The sequence below is a fragment of the Lissotriton vulgaris genome, chromosome 10 (assembly GCF_964263255.1).
Source record: "Lissotriton vulgaris chromosome 10, aLisVul1.2, whole genome shotgun sequence".
Classification (NCBI taxonomy): Eukaryota; Metazoa; Chordata; class Amphibia; order Caudata; family Salamandridae; genus Lissotriton; species Lissotriton vulgaris.
In genome coordinates, this window is record NC_141698.1 from 749,122,789 (window position 1) to 749,146,078 (window position 23,290).

The window sequence follows — 23,290 nt, forward strand, 5'->3', positions numbered from 1 at the left end:
GGGCAAGAGGACTGCAGCTTGCAGGAGCTACTTATGGGGACGCTTCCCTAGTGAAGTGCAAAGGTCGAAAAGGAATTACTGAATTAACCAACTTTGTGGGCAAGAAGTGGGGTATAAACAGTGAGTCACTACTAAGCACTACTAACTAGGTGAATGGATATCAAGATGTGGGTAGGATCTTGGTTCACTGCAGAGCCTACAAGATTGTCCTCCAAATAGAAGCCTAATCTTCATATTTCCCAGTGTAGGAGTGAAAGCAAAGCATATTTTATGGACGACCAGACATAGAAATAAGGGGAATTAGGCTCTAGAATCTGCTCGCATACTAGAGTGCTGCCGCAAAACCTATTTATCGATCATTCGAGCAGAAGTCTAAGAAACGTCTGGACACTATAACCCCAGGGAGGGAGGAAGTACCTGTGATCATGAAGCTGTAGAGGTTAAGCTATTATCTCACTAAAGTTTAAGTAAGCCATTAGGGTTTGTGAAGATTAGGTAAAATCTAGCTCCTCAAAAGACAAATAAGTTCTTCCTTCTCTTCTCAAGTCACAGCCACTGTGCGACTCTGCAGACTTTCCTAAACTTGGATCCAGTTGCAAGGGAGGGTAGCAATCCAGCATACATTATACTTGAGTCCTGAATTTTTCTCTCCAACACAGGTTAGTAGGCTTCCTCAGTGTTGACTAGATAAAGATGAATCAAGGACTGGCTGAAGGATCCAGTACTACAATTAATACTATGGTGATTTAGGCGGGTTACAAGAGCCACCAGAAGTTCTGCCTTATTTAAAGGTTTGAGGGCTTCTCCAATCCTGCTAAAGTGTCTTGTTGCAGCTACTGGCCAGATTTCATAGACCTCTTTGCCCAGTGTCCACAGTGCAGCCGTTATGAATTGCTTTACGGGTGATGCGCATTTGCCTCAGACTAGAAGCTTGTTTTCCTCTTGTTGCCAAGGGAACAGCCTACAACACACAACACAGGAAATCCGGTGTGTGTGAGAATATCACGCAGGCAAAGAAAACAAACATTTGGAACAAAGGGAATGAATTAGAGGGCTCCAGTATCCTTCAGGGAAACAGGTTTTGAAGACGATCATATATGTGAAGGCTGATATGTTAGAGATGGACAACACATAGGTCATCAAATAGGAAATTCATCATGTTGTGCAACACACAGAGATTTCAGTAGACTCCTGCACTCACCAGTTTATTAGTAAATCTCATGACAGGCATCTTTCATATCTATCCCAATTACAAAGACTGCAAAGGACCCCAGATTTGGGGTTGTAGGATATCCCACAACCTACAATTACATCATCCTGCCACTACATCTCCTTTCACTAAATAGCCCAGGTATGTTTCACATCATTTTTATCAATACTTCAAGTGCCACTACATTGACCATACCCCTAACTTTAAAAGCTTAAATCATCTTTTTAAGTATACCTCTTTTGTATTTAAAAAAAGACTATTTTATTATTGAATCATAGTTGTAAATACATTAAAATCAACTAATAGCCTAGTAAATATAACTTATTAATTTTCATGTAGTAACACTATTACAGTGTGTTTAAATTATTTTTGCATTTTGTATTAACGTAACACTATACTTTGAATGTTTGACGATATTTTTTTGAAAAACATTTTATTAAAGTTTCAATTAGTACACAAAGAAATGTGTTTCAAAATTAATATTCTGAATTCTTTACATTCCTTAATCTTTACAGGTAATCATGAATCCCCCACGGACCTCGAGACATCAGGCATTATTTGTGTATATGCAACGTTTAACTGCACTTTTTATCTTTTAATTCCTTATCTTTACATTTAAAAATGCTTTATTTGTAGTCCTTAACCCCAACTTTTACTATATTTTAAATTTACTTTTTTTAAACATTAATTAATAAAATGTATCCCAATAAATATTATGTATATATTGGGGTGCTACTGACACCATTTTGATTTATTTAAATCTTTGTAACATTTAGTTCTTCAACAAAATCATTTTTCTAAATGTATGTATAGTGCCAAAAATTGAAAAGGAGTTAAGGTTTACTAATATATTGATAGTTTTAGAGTCTGTACCACAATACCTAAATATACGTCAAAGTAAAAACTTAAAATATTGACTTCTCCAAATTCCCTACCTTAACAAAATAACATACCACCAATAGTCCAACTTGATCAATTGCATGTAGAATAACTGCACATAAATGGTATGAAAGTGATCAACATCACTAACGTAAAACAGAGCAGAATAATAAAAACTCATTATCATGCATTACAACATAAAAAGTATATGAAAACATTTAAAAAATCCAACAGAAATGCATCAGACGGGGGGCGTGGCTAGCGGCCGAACATGGCGGCAGCATAGAGGACTAGCTCCGGCAGGGAAGCGGCCTCTCCAACTATCTGTACATTAATCCGTGGCTAAATCTCACCTCAGACGGAGGCACCAAACGCCCGAGACCGGGCGGAACTGGCAGCAAGTACCCGGACGGAAATCGGAGGCCGGATGACGGAGTTATCGTCGAGTGCTGAATCGATCGACACGCAGGCCTACCTCCGGGGAGTCCAGTGGCGAGTGAAGCCGACCGGAAGTGCGGTCTGTTCGGCTGCCCCAGACCGGAAGTGATCGGTACTGGAGAAACACCCCGCGCGACGACCAGCGAGCAAGGTCTCTGCCTTGGGACGAAACGTATGCCATACTTGAAAGTGGTTCGTAGAAGGAGGTGCCCGAGGATCCTCTGGAATACCGAGGAAATAATATTCTGCCGGAAAGACGCAGCCCGTCTGCTCCGTCACGACAATCGGGGCGTTTTTCCCTCCATTGCTGCTTCTCTTTGGACCAGACTGTGGGCCGCGTTGTAGCGGCGAATGCTCCTGGTGCTCCCTCGCTCCGAAGAACTGTATAATTTCCGCGACCGCACTATGGCTGGGAAGGGTGTTAAAGGTGGTACGACTCAGACGCGTATCGAACGATACACTAACGACAAAACCGCTACCCCTCCGGCGGATAGAAGGCATTCCTCCACGAAAACAGGTGGACCTGTGGGGACAAAGAAGGCAACGCTGGATGATGTTATGAAGGCTCTCACGCAGGTCCAGACGACGGTGGGTTCCATCTCACCGAAATCACCCTCATCCGAGTGGATCTTCACAAAAGGGCCGAGAAAGTAGGTTCCTTGGAATTGGTTACGAAATCGCTGGTTGAGGATGTATCGGAACTACAGACAGCCATGGAGGCGGTAATGGCGGAGAACAAAATCCTAAAAGACAAGCTGGACGACCAAGAAGGACGATCCAGACGAAATAATGTACGTATTCTTGGTGTTCCGGAGTCTGAAGGCACAAGAGCGATGGATCTGTACGTGGAAGACCTCATTAAAACACACCTTCAACCTAAAGGACTGTCGGCCTTCTTTTCAGTCGAGAGGGCACACAGAGTCCCGGGTGGTCAGCCTATACCACGGGCTTCGCCCAGACCGATCCTAGCAAGGCTGTTTAATTACCGCGACCGGGACGTCATCCTTCAAGCGGCACGGGTCTCACCACCTGTGAAAATTCTGAACTCTACAGTGGCGTTCTTCCCGGACTACACGGCGGAGGTGGCCAGGCGGCGGAAAACTTTCCTGGACGTTAAAAAGGAACTCAGGAGACGAGAACTTCCATATTCTATGATCTTTCCGGCCAAGCTCCGGGTGGTGGCGGAGAACAGGACCTGGTTTTTCGACAACCCGGAGACTGCACGAGACTGGCTGGACGGCTGGCATCCTGCCTCCCAATCTCGCCGCCCTGGACGGACTAAAAATGGCCAACATTCGAACGACCGGGACGACGCTGGAGACGCTGCTATGAACAGTGGCAGAAGCTCACCAGTCAGAGACAATGTCGATGCAAACCAGGAGGTAGACATATGAACACTCGACAGGTATGAGACATTCTTGTTTGGGACTGTGGCCGGAACCGCCATGGACACTGGGCCGAGGGCCTCTGCAGAGGGTATGAGGGGTCGCTAATTCCGGAGTACTCCTCACCCCCAACGAGCAAGTAACTGTGTGTTTTTCTTGGGGTGGGTCTAAGCACTCTGCTAAATTGGGGTGGCGGGCAGTTTTGAGTCCGTGTAGCAGGGAAGCAGGGCGGGTGGGAGTTCGGGGAATGGGGGGGTTTTGATGGTTTGTTAGTTTGTGTTGTTTGGCTCTATTGATCATCTGGATGTTTCTCATTGTCACACATGGCCGCATTTCATACACCGGGTGTACCACTACTGATCTTCTAGCACTACAAAGACTCCAACATGCGAATAGATACACATGGAGGGGGAGACCTCCATGGACCACAGTTCCGTCCTATCCCATGGAATCCCAATTTACATACACGTCCACACGATGGGGGACCAACCACGACCAAATAACACAACAACCGATACTGAGATAGGGCCTGTGTCGCCGCTACTAATACTGTCATGGAATGTCCGGGGGTTGGGGGACAAAGTGAAGAGGGGACTGGTTCTTCAGTGTATCAGGAGATTAAACTGCGATATCGCCCTGCTTCAGGAGACACACTTAGTGGGTGCAGCTACCAGAGCTTTAGACAGACGAGGTTACCACATGGTTGCACACTCGGATTTCACTTCAGGGTCCCGAGGGATGCGTATTTGGGTGAGAAAGACATCTCGCTTCATACAACAGTCTACCAAAACGGACAAACATGGCCGCTTTGCGGCAGTATGTGGGCAATGGGAAGGTGTGCCCATTAATGTGGTGTCTGTCTACATCCCGCCAGCGCTACATTCATCGGCACTTCCGGACCTGGGCAAATTTCTTCTAGAACTCCCGGATGGGGACCTGTTGGTGGGCGGAGACTTCAATGCACTGGCCAATACTGAACAGGATAGATTCCCGGTTCGCACACTCACCACAGGCCCAACAAAATTCGGGGACTTTTTGGAAGCACAGGGACTGGTCGATATATGGAGGCAGCTCCACCCCACAGATCGACATTATTCTTACTACTCAGCCACTCACGACTGCCTATCCCGTATTGACTACTTCCTTACACTGGGGGGTGGCAGACTCACGATTAACGACGTGCAGATTAGGCCCCGGGGTATATCGGATCATTCCCCCCTGACCGCCACATTGTCCTGCACAGCAACGGCGCGCAAGCGAATCTATCCCATCTACCCTGGTTATCTTAAACTCCCTCCGGTTCGAAAAACCCTGAAAACAACTACTAAGCATTATTTCCAAGAAAACACCGGCACGGTATCTTCCCCGACGACACTGTGGGAAGCGTACAGGACGGTGTTGCGAGGACAGGCGATCGCGGCCATTACCGGCCATAAACGCAAGCAGAAACAGGAACTACTAGAGTTAGAACTGAAGTTGGAACAGGCGAATGCGGCCCATATGGCAGTACCGTCGGAGGACACTCGACACACACTACACCTCTGCCAACAGCGGCATGACGACCTTCTTAAACGACGGACGTTAGAGAATATAGAGGCAACAGCACATAGGGTTTACGATATAGGCGATAAGGCCAACAAACTGTTGGCCTGGCTGGACAGGAAAAAAGACGGCAGTAGGCACATTTTACAATTGCAGGACCCGGAAGGGACGTGCCACACACGCCCCTCCAAAATTGTTGACCTCTTAGCGGACCACTTTCGGGCAGTCTATACCCCGAGGGTGGTAGTCACGGCAGAGGCGGCAGAGCTAGCACTCCAAGATGTAGAAGTAGAGACGTTGTCGCCAGAGGCAGTGTCTGAACTGGAAGCGGACCTCACGGTGGAGGAGCTCCGTGTGGCGATAGGCGCACTACGTACAGGTAAAGCGTTGGGCCCTAACGGAATACCGATCGAATGGTTCCAAGCAATGACAGATACCTTGGGCCTACCGTTGTTGGCTATGTTCGAGGACTGCCGAGAAACCGGGACACTGCCTTTGGACCAGCGTTTAGCGACTATAGTGGCCATCCCGAAACCGGGCAAGCCTCCCGCGGATTGCACGTCGTATCGCCCTATCTCGCTCCTCAATGCAGAGGCGAAGATTTTGGCGAAACTGATTGCGAATAGACTGACCCCGCACCTATCACAACTGATCCACCCGGACCAGTCAGGCTTCATGCCACATAGGAGCACTGCACTAAATCTCCGCAGAGTGCATGGAGCATTGGCTCGAGCACATTTGCTGGAGGGGCCGGCGGCCATTCTGTCATTGGACGCCAGAATGGCTTTCGATATGGTGGAGTGGCAATACCTGTTTGCAGTTCTGACCCGGATGGGCTTTGGACCTAAATTTTTATCCTGGATTAGACTCCTCTACACTGACCCGGTTGCCCATGTGGCGGCCAATGGCCACATCTCTCGAGCGATTCCTCTGGCGCGTGGGACACGTCAGGGCTGCCCCTTGTCCCCGCTATTGTTCGCGCTAGTCCTCGAACCGCTCGCTATTGTTATTAGGAGCACACCGCTGCTGAAAGGTATTAAGTGGGGTGATGCCTGGGAAGACAGAGTATCCCTGTATGCTGATGATATGCTGGTCTACTTATCTGACCCTGAGTCGAGTGTCCCGATATTATTGGCACTTTGTGAGAAACATGGCTCGACCTCCGGATATACCATTAACTGGTCAAAATCGGTCCTTTACGTCCTGAAAGGCCCTATACCAATCCTTCCTGAGCAGTCAGACCCTCCAGCTTATCGCGATTTCGCGATTTGCAAAAAAAATCGCGAAATCGGCCGATCTCGGGTAATGCCGCGATATTTGGCAAAAGGCCCGCGAAATTTGCCGTTTCCGCCCGTTCGCTGTCTTTCCGCCCGTTTCCGCTTTCATTCCCCCCCAGGATTGATTTGCGGCGAGAGAAGAGAAGGAGCCAGGAGGTCGAGGACGGCGGCCGAGCGAGGGAGAAGACCAGCACCACACCAGCAAGAGGGGGAGAGAGCAGGAAGCGGCAGCGACACACACGAAGACTCTTCCCCAGAGACAAGGGCTCGGAGCAGGAGGAAAGCCGGCCGGTGAACAGAGCACAGGTACGTCCGTCCTTCAGGCTGGTGGGGGCCCGCCGCACACATAGGGGAGAGCGCTGCCCGGGTGGGAGGGGGGCAGTGGAGATGTGGCCGGCCGGCCCCGGACAGGGCTGCGTGTTTAAAGGCCGCGGGTGAAACATCCAGGCTTCTGCCCTTGTGCTGCAATATGTGTATCACACCCACATATTTAACAACTTTCTTTGCCAAACATTATGTTCCACCTGCAGGCCTTTGTTGCTCATCCTGTGCACATGAGTGCAGGAACAGCAGCCAGTGCGGCATGATTACATTCAAAAGATGGTCTGTATTGGGTCTACCTTAAGGAGGTGGGAGTGAAATTAATTCCCACGACCTCAGTTGGTGATTAAATGGGAACGTGACTTTTGATTACGTAGTCAAGCGCTAAATCGAGGTTTTCCCCACTTTACTCTTTCTCGAGTGAAATGAGCTTGCATCGTGTTGTTGAACTGCCAAGAATGATAGTTTTGCTTTCATAATGGGCGTGTGGGTCCCAGTGTCCTTATAGTGAATATTCGCTTCAGCATCTGTACAGAACAAGGGCTGCTCGCTACTGAATAATACCAGCACGGTTTCTTTAGTCATTTTGTCACCTCTTCTGTGCACAAAGCTACAATTCTACCCAATGCGCAGTGCTGTGAATTAACCGAAGTGCAACTTGCAGCCCTCTGTAAAAACCTCAAATAAATTAATACTAGCGAATTCAAGCTGAGCCGGCGGTAACATACATGTGTAGGCTGCCCCCTGCTGTCGCCCTCCAAAAAGGGACAGGCTGGGACTCCTGAAGGTGACCCTGGGCGAGTTATGCCTTCCTACAAAAGAGTGATGCAGTCTTCTTAACAAGGCTGGCAGCCTTGTGCTTCAGGGTCCATTCCTGTACTCCGCCAACCTCTTGTTCAATGATGTTTCCCAGGCCAGTGTGTGTGCTGGTGAAGTGACGGTCTTAAGCAAATTTAGCACACATTTCTGTAGAACTCAAAGTATAAAACATTGTGATGTATGTCATTCCATTATTAAAAAAAAATGGGTACCTAAAAAATGTAGGCATTTATTCATGACAAAATAGAATAAACGGGCAGCTCGAGGGGAGCAGCCCGTAAGTCTCTACAGTATACATAAACCCCAGTTCAGAGATCTGGGCCAAAATCCATTGTTATTTTTTTTGCTCACATGCCATTCCAGTTTGAACCCAGCCATATGCAAATCAGTCTTGACCCTGTGCCCCATGGGTACAGTCCAGCCCTAACTGCCAAGCCAAGTCCTCCCTGGACTGGAAACAAGCATCCAAGGACAGGTTTCGGGCTTTCAGCCCTCATCAGCCTGGATAGCTTGATTCCAGTGGCATGGAGAGCACGGAACTCACGTCTGAGCATACCCGTCCCACTCGCTCAGAGACCTGTCTCTGCCTCCAGCATGCCTAGTCTGAAACCTGTGGGGGCCTGCGGGCCCCGGGGGGCCGTACATCGTTTTGTTTATGCTTTTTGTCACAGGGTTGACCACAGATGAATGCACTATTATATATGCCTTTTACCTAAAACAAATGGCCTGAATTGTAAATAAACAAAATGTACATAGCTCCATGTTGTCAAATAACTCAAACAGTAAGATATCTGTGTTTGGTGTTGCAAAAAACCCAAAATAAAATGCCGCTAAATGCCGCTAAATTTCCATTTTTGTGCCGCTAAATTTGCCAATCCATGCCGCTATATCCTGGGGGGTCTGAGCAGTGTCCTCTAGTGTTGACTGATGTCTCCTTTAAATACTTGGGCATACATGTCACCGGTGACACGAACGTGTTCTATGAACGGAACCTGGCGCCCCCACTCCTTCGCCTGAAAGCAGATGTCCGACACTGGACGGCCCTGCCTCTCACGCTACTGGGGCGCGCTGCCTTATTTAAAATGATGGCACTACCGCGCCTCCTATATGCTCTGGAAAACACCCCAGGTGTGATTCCGCCCTCCTACTTTCGTAAAGTCACCGCAGTGGTGACTACCCTGTTGTGGGGTGAACATCCACCGAGAATTGCCCACGTTAAACTTAACCGCGGATGGTATGATGGGGGAATAGCACTACCGAATATACAACTTTATTATTGGGCATCCCAACTTAAAGTAATTAATCAATGGATCCACGCACCACAAGCTGACCCAGCATATTTGGCTGATAGGGCCCAACTGGGAACGCATAGTTTGTTGGCCCCGTTGAACAACCCGAGTCTCCTTAAGGGACTGATTGGCCCAACCAGGCACACAGTTACTTTATGGTACAGGGCGCTCACACGATTAAAGTGGAAGGGGGTCATTACAAAGCTGACTTCACTTTGGGACACTAAAAAGTTGGGCTGCCTTAGGTCCAGCAAGGGGTTTACCCAATGGGATAATATAGGCATTTCAACGGTGGGAGATCTTTGGACGTCCACAGGGGTACTTCCTTTTTCACAACTGCAACAACAATACGCATTGGGCCCCACTGAAACCTATAGGTACATCCAGATAAGGCACGCTTTGCTGGCAGTACTAGAACCGGGGTCCACCGTCCCAGAATCATCACCCCTAGAAGACCGGCTTCTTACAGACTTTATGCAAACACGTGCCACTTCACTTACATACCGCAAACTATTGAACAACCTCCCGGACCCCTTGCAGCGTTTACGAGAGACATGGGAAACTGAGTTAGGAGCTATGGACGAGACGGACTGGAATGCTGCTATGGCGTCACCAAGGGAGGCGGGGGTATCGGCCCGGTTTAGGCTCATACAACTAAAAATACTACATAGAGTGTATTACACGAGAACTACTCTCCATAAAATGCATAGGGCTGAAACCCCGTACTGTCTCCGGGGATGTGGGGAGGAAGGAACATTGTTGCATACACTGTGGGATTGCCCGTTCATAAGGAGGTATTGGCAACAGGTCATGAGAACGATCTCCCAGGCTCTTGATACTTCCCTAACACCGGAGCCACGCCTATGCCTACTGAATATTTGGGAGGGAACTGACCTTAATCTTAGACAACAGCAGTGGGTTACTATCGGAACAATGGTGGCCAAGCGCGACACGGCGCAGAGGTGGGGGGTAACGGAGGTACCCACATTAGCGTTATGGTGCAGGACTATGGACAAATTGATGTTAACTGAACGAACTGTGTATAAAATGAGAGCTAACCCAAAGAAATGGAACAAGGTGTGGGAGGCATGGAATAGATACAGGGGAGACATATGTGAACCGCTGCCGGAGGACGAAGACAACGACTCGGAGGATGAGGAGGAACTGGTCGATTGAATCGAGGGGGAATTCTGGGGATGGACTGGGAATGTTTATTTTCCAACAGGGATTTAGGCTTTGTTCGGTGCTTGAGGGGGGAGGGGTATCTACCTGGGAAATTGGGATCGGCACGCTTCACTGACATTATTTCCTATTTTGTGACTATATATCACGGATGAGCCATCGAGTTTTGTTCTGTTCAATTTTTTACATAAAAACAAAACAAAATGGTAAGAAAAAGTAAGATTTCATAAATTCATTTATTGTATCCTGATTGCATTTCACATCATTTCGAACAATCGCTGCCGGACCGGAGGGTTGTCGGCTGAATAGCTGTTTGACAGTACGAACCATTGCATTATCATGTGAAGTATACGACTGACCAGATGTACTGATGTTATTTTGATGGCAACTGTCAATAAAAATCTTACACCAAAAAAAAAAAAAGAAATGCATCAGACATTTTCCATGCTCAAAATTCGTTATAGGCAACATAGAATTTCTCATATTAAAAAAATAATGTTTCTATTCTATATGCAAGAAAATCAAGTTAAAAACGAGAAATTGTGTGAAAACAAGATACAAACCCAATAATTACTATCATACACTCACATGTATGAAATATATTACAACAAGTAACACCCCATCATCCTAATTACTTAATACGCATAACACAAACTCTAATAATTTCTTCAATGTTACAAACTTTAACAAAAATATAATTCCATAAAAAATAGATTGCTAACTGTGATCAGCCCAAATAAAGTTAGTTTATGGCACAAATAACCTTTTACACATTCCTAAACATAGAAAGTCTTTAAATCACATCTCATTTACATCATTCAGAACTTATAGCCAGTGTGGGATTAAGGATAGGGTGATAGGGTTGGGAGAGAGATTAAGTGAAAGTAATACCTTAACCTTCGAATTTCATGTCTCTTTAGGTTTTGTGGCTTATTTGCTATTGCCGTATTAGTCAAACTTAAATCCTTTTAGTTTATTAGGAGAGGTCATTATTTTAGTGTTTAGACTTTAGCTATTGCTTTATGACAATAGATAACTGGGCGTGTGATGGTACAACTGTTTTTGCATGAGGGTGGCTTAGTAAACAAGTGATGCTGGCTGTCTGATAAGGATGTGTGATCGTATTTGTGTAGTTATATCATGGCGAGTGTGTTGGCAAATGATGGTGACGGTATGGGCATCTAAAATGGCTGTGTTTGTGAATTTAGCCTGGTCAAGCATGAGTAGAGTACTGACTAATTGGCTGTGCGATTGTGGTTATTTTGTCATTTGATGGTGGATGGCTGGGCTTCTGATGGCAGGTGCTTGGCTTTGAGATTGATTGTGTGCATGTGTGTGCACAACAGTGGCAGTGTGGGTGTACAATGGTGGCTGCATGCATGCCCATACAGTTGTGGCTGCATGCACATAAGGGCATGGCAGCAGGCGCATACAGCCATGGCTGTGCGGGCATACGGTGATGGCTGTGCGAGCATACAACTATGGCTGCTCAGGTGCATGATGGCTGTGTGGGTGTACAACGGTAGCTGCATTGGCGTAGGAGAGGACATTGATATTGTGAGAGCAGATGATGCTGGATAGAGGGATCAAGTATATGTGGAGGCGGATTGAGCTTGCGAAACTCTGCAGAGGAGATCTTTGGCGTCCAAGGTGTACAGTACCAGGCAGATTGACAAGGTCCTTCCTGTCAGGAAGGAGCATATCCATTGGAGTGCATGTCTTTGGATACCACTATTGTGTAGGCATTGGATGAGGATAGAATGGGAGTCTATCAAATGCTGCAGAATGTTCCAGGAGGCTGCTGTACTGTATCTCCTCTGATCAGAGCCATGTGGATGTCATCCGTGGCAGCGATGAGGACAGATTGGGTGCTGTGGTGGGGTCTGAAACCAGACTGAGTGGTGTTGAGGAATTGGTGGTCATTTGAGGTTTTCAGTGAGGTGTCTGTTGATGATTTTCTGCAAGACTTTGGCCGGGAATGATAGCAGGGAGATTGATCTGTAGTTGGCGAGCACTGAAGCCTCCGCAAAGGGTTTCTTCAGCAACAATAGGACAGTTGTTTCCAATCATTTGGGAAGGTTGCAGGGGACTTGAAGGCATTCAGAATGAGTGTGATCATGGCACGGATGGGTTGCCGTCCTCTTAAGTCGTCGTGGTGGTGGCAGGGGTCGGGTGGTGCCCCTGAGTGCTGTGTGAGAATATGGGCATTGATCCTGTATATGCCCTTATTCATCAGTGTATTTAAGGGAGTTTACAGTGCTTCTGCACAAGCTATGTATAAATGAAGAGAAATGCACTATTGCTTCTATGTCATTATTGCGCAGTGTTTACATAAAAACTTGTGTTACCATGCTGTACCTTTTCTGTATGCATGATAGAGTATGCCCATCTGCTCGGCGGGAGGTGGGGGTGGAGGGGAGAGATAGAGATAGAGAGACAGAGTGAGAGAGAGAGAGACAGGCATAGAGAGAGAGACAGACAGACAGACAAAGACAGAGAGAGGCTTTGTCGGAACCCTTGCACGGTTGCTTTTCCAACCTGGCCTGAGTCTGTCTTGTGTAAGTGAAGCTTCATAAATAGGTTTTCACTTTACAAATACAAACATTATAAGTGCCATTGGGTGTTCATCTTAACTATACTATTACAAAAGGAAATATCATGCAAATTAATTACCCCTTACCCCCAAAGATGCTGTCCTAGCTGCGGGGCCACGAGTGGCCTCTGAATGAGTAATTTGGTAAGAACTAACAATCTGGTTCTAATGTGCTAACACATGCAAATCGCATTTCTGCATGCAATTATAAACTATAGCCAGCCATACGGACAATGCCGATGCTGGTTTTAAAATCAGGTCTAGGAAAAAACCTCACTATTTCAAACTATCCTGACAAACTTAAATAAAATATTTTTCTTTCTTTTAGAGGTTTTATATTCTGGAGGGTGGTGGGAAGGCAGATTTGTACCAAGAATTCAACCAAGAAAATACAGCTCTTGAGAGATCTACTAGGATTTCGAACCAATATGTTTTATCTATGTAAGCACATATATGTGATTGGCCTCTGTAAAACTTTGCCTGACTCATGGATTGAACAGTGTTAATGGTAATGAGACCACCCAAGCCGTGCAATGCTGCTCTCTTCCATTCTCGTCTTTTATGATTCATTTAAAAATGCACTAACCAGGTAAAATAAAGTAACCATTGATAAAAAAAACATTTGAGAAACCCATTCACTCTGCTCAATAGGATAAATGCAGCTTGAATCACATATTCTTACACTTTGAGATCACATTTAGAAGAATTTCATGGACTAGTGATGCACTACAGTCAGCAAGCAGAGTTGTCCTTTGGAAGGTATGCATGTGTACTGCCCTACTAAGCTCTGAAAACACATGGCCTATGCTTCCATACCATTTTTAGGAAGACTCTGAATCACCTTCACTGCCGCCTGAAAGCGGGTCTCGTGTAAGGGCACAGGGTCTTCCATGCTGTCTGAACACCGGGATGTCAGTTCCGAGCTCGCTCCAATTTTCTGGCCCTAGGGGAAATGAGAAAGAGCGAATGAGGTGCCGGGTGTCATTATTAGTAACAGTAGCAACACACCTATGAGTGTCATCCAGAAAGGGAAGGAGAGAAATAGAGTAAAAACAGCATAAGGTGCAGGTGTTGTACAATTAAATGGCAACAGAAGCTAAGGGGCAAAGTGTAGATAACATTTGCTGTGCCACCAGAAAAAACACAGCCGAGAGGGTTAAATTAACTAAAACATTTGAGGATCAGAAAGCCAAAAGTGAGACTCTAGGAACACCAGGTGTGGCTGAAGGCTATCAGTAAGGACACTGGGGGAGCAGCAGAATTGACTGAGGACTGTCAGCAGTGACATTGCTTGAGCCTAAAGCTAACAACAGTGGCACAGGAGGAGAAGCAGGAGGTAGATGAGAGACCTTTTTGAAATAACGCAGTGACACAACCAGCAGCGACAGGAGCAACACACCGTTCTTATGTTATTATGGATTATACATGGTCTTCAGAGAAGGTCTAAAATGTTCGAAGCATAAGCAGTTTTACTCGATTTGAAAATGATTGTAATTAAAAAGAACATAATTCACCTAACGCAGAACAAAAAGTACTATAATAACTCTATATTTGAGAGGACAGGGTTTGGAATTGGTCAATATTCATCAAGTATTGACCATGAGGGCAAAGATAATTTTGGCCTGGATTTACTTATTTATTTAGAACGATTTCTATACCGCGAACATGACCACTGAGGGTATTGCAGCGCTTTACAGTTTATACATCAAGAAGGATACAAGCGGTCAAAAACGGAACAAACAAAGACAAAAGTTAACAGTCTTGTAGAGCTGGGCGCCCTTGGAATCCCTGGCAGCTAGGGCACAAACCTGCGAGGGTGACCTCAGTCTCCTTTGGAAGCTCCCAAATACAAGTGAAAACTGCTGTCAAGGATAATCATACATATGCTGCATAAATTTACAGTCATGAGTTAGAGGGAGCTGAAAAGCAAGCCAACAGTGGGATACTCTCAGGACTGCAATGCATGCGAGACCGTATTTCAATTACACCAGACCATGTTCTGGCGGCAATGGAATGTCATATCCTCCTAATCTCATGCTGATAATTCAAGTGATCTATTTCAGGTGGACTCCTTGCACAACGTTTGAAATTGGAGCCTGTATTTACACTGCTATTTAAAAGTAAGAGAGTTTGCTTCTTAGTCATTAAAAAATAGGTCAGAAATGTAAACGATGCCAGGATAAATACAGGAATTTCATGTTACACTTGTTACGCAAAAATTTCAGAAAATATGCTGGCGTTCACGGCAAAATAATAGTGCAAAAGAACGGAAACAATGCAAACAACCAGAATCCGAGCAGCTGGTACCTGCAAGAATTGTGGGTTTTGCTCTATTTTTATAATGTGAAATGCGTCCTCACACCAAAAATTGACGGGAGGGCGCATTTCGCTAAAAAAGTGCATTCCTAAATGAGAGGTTCTAATTTAGCTTATTATGCACAATTTCACGTAGTTTTCCCGATATTATGCATAATTACACGAATTCCACACACCCTAAACCACCAGATATGTGCAATTGTCATTCTCAGAAAGTATAATGCCTGAGTTGTAAGATATCAAGCAACAAAAACATTTAAAAGATAAGTCAGCATGTGCAGAACAATACGAGTACAGCCTCTGCAGTCATATTAATAGCAGGATACCACTGGTAATCAGAAGAGGTTAACAATTGCTGAGCAATTACAAAAAACACACACTAAAACACAAACCTGGAAAAATTAAATGCCAACTGTTAGGCTAGGATATTACTCTCCTACTACATTTTGTATACATTCAGCTCTTATTAAGGCCATGACTGATATTTAACTGACTGTCGCTCTAGTGTTTTCGTTGCTTGGACAGGCAAAGGGGAGCTCCGCCTCAGTGTAGAAACATCAGTCGTTTTTGAGAAGTACATGAAAAAAACAGATGACTTGTGCACATCAGAACATTATTAGTAAACAGTTTTGGATATTAAACTCACTTTCCATCTGCTGGTTAGACCCTGAAGAGTGAGGGGAATTAGGAAACCATAGCAATGCCAGATTGTCGCATGCCACCATGAGTCTATATTTACTGTTCTAGGCAACCATTAAACTACTGGGTGTATTTTGACATGGTAGGTCTTTGTTTCCTTCATTAGAAGCAAATGAACTCATACAACCGATGACAATGATTCTAAAGGAAAGCCCACAAATAGAAACAGCGATTCTCGTTAACCCTAGATGTATACGAGGTAGCGGTGACACACAAACAGCTGGCAGATTCAGGAAATCTTGTGGGAGGGTGAAAACTCTACTTTGGTTGGGGGGGAGGGGTTACATTTATTCCCAGGGCAAAATACTGAGGGTAATTTTCTGCTATATCGAATAAAAAGAACAAATTATTGGGTGTGGGAATACACTTGAGGCAGTCAGAAAGAAATATCAAAGCAAAAGCAAGGAAACAAACTATTACAAGGGTTTAAAAAATGGAAAAAGATTGGATGTGTCAGATGTGGAGGCCGTAACCATTATGCAAATTTCAAATCATTTGCAGCGTGGAAGAAAGCATGCAGGATTTGCATAGAAGGGGTGATTTTGTCAGGAAGTGCAAAAATGAAGCCAGAGGCAAAGTAAAATATGAGGTTAATGACTGTGCATAAGGAATAGATGGTTTAATGTATTCAACGGTGTCAGGGATGCCAAAGAAATTAGCATTTGCAATGCAATAAATCTCACATTTTAGACACTTTGACCTATTGATATTGTAAATGATAATGCCTTTTATTATTGCAGGTTTTTTTAACACATAAAAGACATTGTCATTTACAATACTAATAGCTCAAAATCTCGCAATTGCGAGACTTATTGTGTTGCAGATGCTTGTTGTCTTTGCTACTTGCACGAGTGATGTTAACTTAAAAACCCGACAAACGCATGCCACTCAGTTGTGGATGCTAGATCAGTTTGCACAGTCAACACACAAAAATGATTTAAGCCAAGCCTCTAATTGTATTGACCGCGGTCCTCCAACATGTTTACCACGCCTCTTTTAGAGGCCCCCAGTTTTTTCATCCCACATAAAACCCTGGTTATACTTTCAATAATTCACTGCAAGTAATACAAGTGTTTTGTATGGAAGGTGCACCAGAAATGGAGTCGAAATTGCAAGTTCAGTTCATATATTATTCTATATTTTTAAATAGATTAAAATCAGCCATCAGCCAACGCGTTTCGTTCTTATCACAGAAGGACTTCTTCAGGGCTTTGTCCGTCAAGTAGAGTGTCCACATGGATAAGGAAAACAATAGTAGTATTTCGCCAAGATAATCACCCACACGTCAGGGTTTCAGGTTAAATCAATTCCCAATTGGTAATCTCCTATTACGGTGTTCCCAGCCCAGGCATGGTGGCCAACAAAAAGTGATCACTAAAAGGGACCGTACACGGACTCTCACGCCGTCTTTACTCCTGAAAGTACGGAGTCACTCCATACGGTAGGATCTTTACCATTTATGATAGTGGATCTCTACAGAGGATCTATATTGATACCCCTGGAACAATTGCTACCATCTACGATTACGATGATTAATAATCGTTGACTTTTGCTGTTTATTGTTGACGCGTTATTCTGCCTGCCATTTTTCGCAGCTGGGAAATTGTTTGGCACCTGATCCTTCTATCCTCTATTATAAAATGAAAACCTCTTATATCCTGTTTTCCTAATTGTGCTGTTCAGTGGCCAAGAGTATACTAGCATGGGGAATCTGTTCCCCGAGGTGCTGCATGTGATAAAAAGTTGCTTTCTGTTACTCTAACTGTTTAGCGGCTGGCCCCGGGGATTGTAGGCCCATACTTGTCTTTGGTTGAAACGTCAATAAAGGTTTTTAAAAAATAAAATAAATAAATAATCTTTGACTTTTATTATACGTTTACCTACTATTACCTACCCAATCAGCACGGCGAGAATACTTCCTTTTTGGATTATTGACCTTCAAATGCACTATCATTACTGGTAAAGATCCTAGCGTACGGAGTGACTCAGTACTTTCAGGACTAAAAACGACGTGAGAGTCCGTGTACGGTCCCTCCAACATCGTTAGAGGGACCGTACACGTACTCTCATGTCGTCTTTACTCCTGAAAACTGAGTTACTCCGTACGCTAGGATCTTTACCATTTATGATAGTGGATCTCACCCGAAATACTACTGAGGTTCTATATTGATACCCCTGGGACAATCGTTACCATCCCTCATCACGATGACTAATAATGTTTGACTCTAAATATTTTTTTTACCTACTATTACATACCCAATCGGCACGGCGAGAATATTTCCTGTGTGGCTTATTGACCTTCAAATTACGCCCGTGCCTACCGCCTGACCGTACCTTATTTATATCAGCCCTGATGAAGTTGCTAAACCGACGAAACACGTGTTGGCTACATGAACACTGAACAAGATCCGCGAATAAAAGATCTCTGGTGAAGCCAAAGACTTGGATGATTGTATTATTCATGTGGAACATATTCTCTTTCTCATGTTAATGTCTGTATTAGGATAACTACTGCACAGGAATTTAACCGTATAGAATCTATGTTTAGTGTGTTCCCAAGGTTTGTTTAAACAACAACAACTAGAATACCTGGTGTCAGAGTCCCGAAGCTGCCAAGTTTAGACTGTGGACGGTATAAAACCCATTTAGGTAGAAGCTGCGAAAGACTCACTATGCCTGGCCACATGTAAAACTTTTTCTTTCTGCCCAACCATCACCAGGCTGCTTTGGCAACCCGTTCCTAATTAAAGAGAAAGCGTGTATTGTGTGCTCCGTATACAAGTACATACAAGTAGTGCCCACTATTGTCCGGCGAGTGCTTTATGTGGTAAGGGTAGCCACTATTACGTATCACTATCATGTATGCAAGGAGCACCCGCCATTGTCCCACAAGTGCTGTGTGAGCACGTTGCAAATTCAAGCGCCGCCATTGTCTCACATTATTCATTTTAAAAAAAAATAGTGCTCACAGACTAAATAAGGCATCCCGTGTAACAACTGAAGTAAAAGGGCCAGTCATTATGGGCAGTAACAAATGCAGACAAGGCGGTACTAAGGAGGGACTCACAAGCCTCTTTAAGAATCAGACGCCAGCATTTACAAAGGACACTGACACAAGCCAATGACAAATATGGGTGGAGAGTGGGCAGAGCTTATATTACATACTCCACTACAAAAAGTCTCTCAGAGCAGCGCATGGGGCATGACTCTAGGCTCGACCTAAAGATCATAGTAAGTGCTACTAAATCAGTTACCCAAATTATGTTCTTACTAAAAAACTAGAATGCGCTTAGGGCGTCCTACAAACACAGTCGGCCTCTTTGCGAATAGAGTCCATTGCCTGCTTCATTCCTGCATCTCTTCACACTGTTATGGATCTAACGCCGTCTCTATCTACCTGCTTCAATCTCAGCAGCTTCTGACTGTTCCTGTAGCCCCTCTCAACTCTTTGCCTACCCCATACCACCTCATAAATACCTCTGCAAGCTCTAAACCCTTTCCTCTGCACAATACACCAGATATTTGTACACAATGCAGTCTGTATACATCAGGGAAGGAACTGGGATATGATGAAAGGGTAGACTCTCTTGAAGAATCATGCAGTTTAGAGCTTGATGGACCAGTAATGGTTAAAACTGAAAGTAGCTTCAGGGCTGCTTCTAGAGGGAGCTGAGTGATATTTCCCGACGCTTATCTTTTTCTCAAATATGGAGGAATTGTGCAATGTATTGTATTGTATTGCCACTTACACGGGGCTGTCATAAGACTTAAAGGGCCCAACGTGTTTTCCAGTGCTCGTTTAAGAGGGTACTTTGGTTACACTTAAGATGATGGTACAGACCACAGTGAATACCAGAGACTACAGTCGTTCCCAGAGGTCCATCCAGACGCTGAAAACGGAGAGTCCGAGGAATACCGCAGAAATCACTGTTGTAGGATTATGAAGTCTGGGCCAATAATACAGAGTCATCACAAATAAGACAGCGTGTGGCAATGTAACCCAAGGAATATCACACTCACAAGAGTAGTTTATCTAGGAGGTCTACCTGGAAGCAGTCCCCAAAGGAGCTACGGAATGACACAGACACCACCGTATCATGGTCTATAGGGTTCATCCAGAGGTGGTGGAGGCAGAAACTGAGAAATACCAAAGATAACAGAGTAGTGAATTTTTGGGGCTCACCCAAGAGCGGTGAATGCAGAACCCAAGTGATGATTGTCACTAAAATCCTAGTGGCTAAGCAGCAATCAGCTACCTTATGTACAAAATGCAGCTCGTTTACAGAGGAAAAAGCTGTGTGGCAAGAGGATGGATAAAGTGAGAAATGAGAAAAGAAAACTAAGCTGCATTGCGGCCTTTGGCGCTACTTGGTCTAAAGGACCCGAACCAGGAACAACCCTACAGACAGCTCAGGGTAAAATGGGGATCAATGAGGCCTACTCAGAATCAGTGATGGTCCAACCAAAAGACAGCTCATTATAGGGTTTTAAAGGGTCCACCCAGCAGATGGGGGAATTCACCTATGTGGCTGAGAATCAGAACACCATGTAGAAAGAAAGTAAGTATATGATCAACAAGGAGGGTGAGCAGGGGGAGAAGTTAGGGAGACGACTTGAATGGTAGAGGGCAGGGTTTCCTGTCCAAGGCACTAAAAGGAAAGATGTTACAGGAAGATGCCCTTATCCTGGATGCTAGGGAGGCAGAGGTAATTGGAGTCAAGGGCAAAATGGACTGTGTTTTAATGGCACACACATGGGGGAAGGTCTAAGCCCCAGTCACGTCTGCCAGGACTGCAAGGTGCCTCGGGGAAAAACGCAGCACAAAAGAACCACGTGGGAAGAAACAAACACATATGCAGGCAGCAAAACTATCCTTGTAAACAGGTTTTTTTTCTCCACGTTGACAAGACTATACTGAGAAGCAACTCGGATGCGGACCGACAGAGCTAAGAGGGTGTCACAGACTGTCCGAAAGCACGTCATTGCATAGGGAAGAAATGGCAGGCCTGCGTAAAGATCCCATTGCACAACACTGGGATGCAATACTAGTGGAATTAAAATACACGGACAGGGAGGCCGAAAACAACTCCCCACAGGTGGCAGATGAGCGAGACTTAGATGCTGATCATCAAACATCCCGTACTTCGGACTCACAATGAATCTAATACTGTCATGTGCATGAAAGATTAGATAGGGAGCACAGAATTCTAGAGACATGAGAGATCCAGTTGATCCACCCCCCACGAAATTGGAAAGGGAAGGTGACAGGCATAATACAGAAGAGAAGACAGACTACCTTTCCTGTACATCATGACCCAGCCGCAATGGATTGGCGATGTTTTCTTTTCTGGCTAATAACTGTATCATATTTACATCAAAATGTATAATCGAAAAAGGAAACGTGGTATAGGAGAACATAGTGAATACTGAATAGGCACATAGACAAACGACCCTCTTGGGTACAGGGTAGAACAAACCATAGACAGCTTAATAAGCACATGAATGTAGTTCATATGCGATACACATCCAAAAGCAAATACGTAAACTATATATATATGTATAATTGTTTAATGGACAAGACTGAAGTTATGTGTAGAATTCGATATGTTTAGCCAATGCTGTCTATTACCTCTGTTATATCTGTCTCGCCCTCATGTGTTTTTGTTACCTATACTTAAAAATATGCAAATAAAGATATTTTTAAAAATTTTATAAAATAAGGAGGGTGCCACCGACTCACCTGGAGGGTGGTTTGCCAGGACAGAGAAATAGATGGGCCACGTTGGAGTAAGCAAATTCTCCTCTGTGCTGGGACAATGGAAAGATGCGTTACACAACGTAATATACCGTGTTTAAGTACGATTAGTGACCCATTAGGGTTCAAGGATCATTTTACAAGAGACGTAAATGGTCTACCCAAGACATTTTTTTAAATACTTTAGGAAATGTTTTTTAATTACGCTGAGGCATTAGTATTTGCCATGAATTCATCACTATTGGAAGGTGTCTTGTTTCAGACATGTGGCAGACTCACTCAGAAGACCAGCGGTTGAGTGTGCGGTTCTGATCGTCACTTTGTCTCAGAAGTGACAAGGATCGAGTTTGAGTCAGGGCAAGCACATCAAATATTTGGAATGTAAACAGGGCTCCTTACTGGAACACAGGATTCAAATTCAAGCCCAGTTTGTGTCAATAAACAAGCAATCCATACTTTCAGGGTTTCTTGGAGATCTATCCACTATAAGAATTGGTATTTTAATACAGGGTCAAATTATGAATGTTAAGACCATTTTACAGAGTATATTTGCCAACAAAAAAATGGTTATATCCATATTTGCACTCACCAGAAAAAAGTGTTCAAGTGCTAATGGTGTTCATTTAAGCGCGATGTTTCTGAGCAGAGCTACTTACACAGCTATAGCTGGCTGCTAGGGCACTGTATGGAACAACCTGTCAAATGCAGGGGACAGGTGCATGCCAGGGGGGCTAGAGGTTACCAACATGATAGGACTTCTCTGGGTTCTACGTGTTTTCTACGCTAGAGTGCTTCGGTACGAGTCTGCGTGCGTGCGTGCATAATGACTGGCACCAAAATCGCACGGTAATTCCCCCCACCCCGATCAGAACAGACTAATCTTGTCAATATCACAGTGCCGGTCGGGCCGCTTGGTGTTGATGCGAGAGAGAGCCAAATTGTGCTGGTGCACTTAAGTTTAAACTGAGATCCGAGTGACCCGGTGACATAACGGGTCTGTCCGACAAGGTGGACTGGGGGTCAGGAGCCCCTGTACCTTTCAGTGCCGTACCTGAACTCTGGCATCCCCTGCTTCGCTCACTGACATCATCTCGGATTAGGCTGCACATCGGTAAGTGTAGTTCAAACCTTAGCATTCATGCTAGTCACATGACCTGCGTCGTCTCCATGGGCTATTCAAACACTAGACCGCATGTGCAAAAGTGGTAGATCTCTTAGCGGCCATGCTGTGCGATGGCAAACCCTCCACTACTGTATATATTGTTACCGGCAATTAATGAACTTCTATGCCACTGTGAGTGCCTTGTATTGTATTGTGTGCTCGTAAAGGGAGACGGAGTGGGGGAGAGGGGAGGGCGGTAATAGCAGGCAGGTGTCAGCTCGTGCATGGGTTGGCGCATCATTTGCATCGAGCAAATAACACCCATAGACATAGAAGTAGGACTAGAGGAAGTTGATTGCACAAGACACCACCACCACCAACAACAACAACAACAAAAACACTTAAGGTGCAGAATGCTGTTTCGCCCGAATAATCCAGACTACACATTTCACTGTATCAAAAAAGGCCACTTTATTCAAGACA

General features: G+C 44.9%; 1 protein-coding gene across 4 annotated transcripts in view; it reads right to left on the bottom strand.

Moving 5' to 3' along the window:
- Positions 1 to 22,881, bottom strand: part of ACBD5 (acyl-CoA binding domain containing 5) — a 308,366-nt gene extending 285,485 nt beyond the window's left edge. For 2 of the 4 annotated variants that reach the window (XM_086941614.1, XM_086941613.1), the window contains exons 1-2: positions 22,757 to 22,881; positions 13,752 to 13,878 (exon numbers count right to left, since the gene is read on the bottom strand). In XM_086941614.1, coding sequence (XP_086797740.1) covers positions 13,752 to 13,878; positions 22,757 to 22,795 — 166 coding nt within the window. In that variant the 5' untranslated portion in view covers positions 22,796 to 22,881. The remainder of the gene's footprint in view (positions 1 to 13,751; positions 13,879 to 22,756) is intronic. The other 2 variants (XM_086941615.1, XM_086941616.1) reach the window with 2 other exon arrangements.
- Between the last annotated feature and the right edge of the window lie 409 nt (positions 22,882 to 23,290).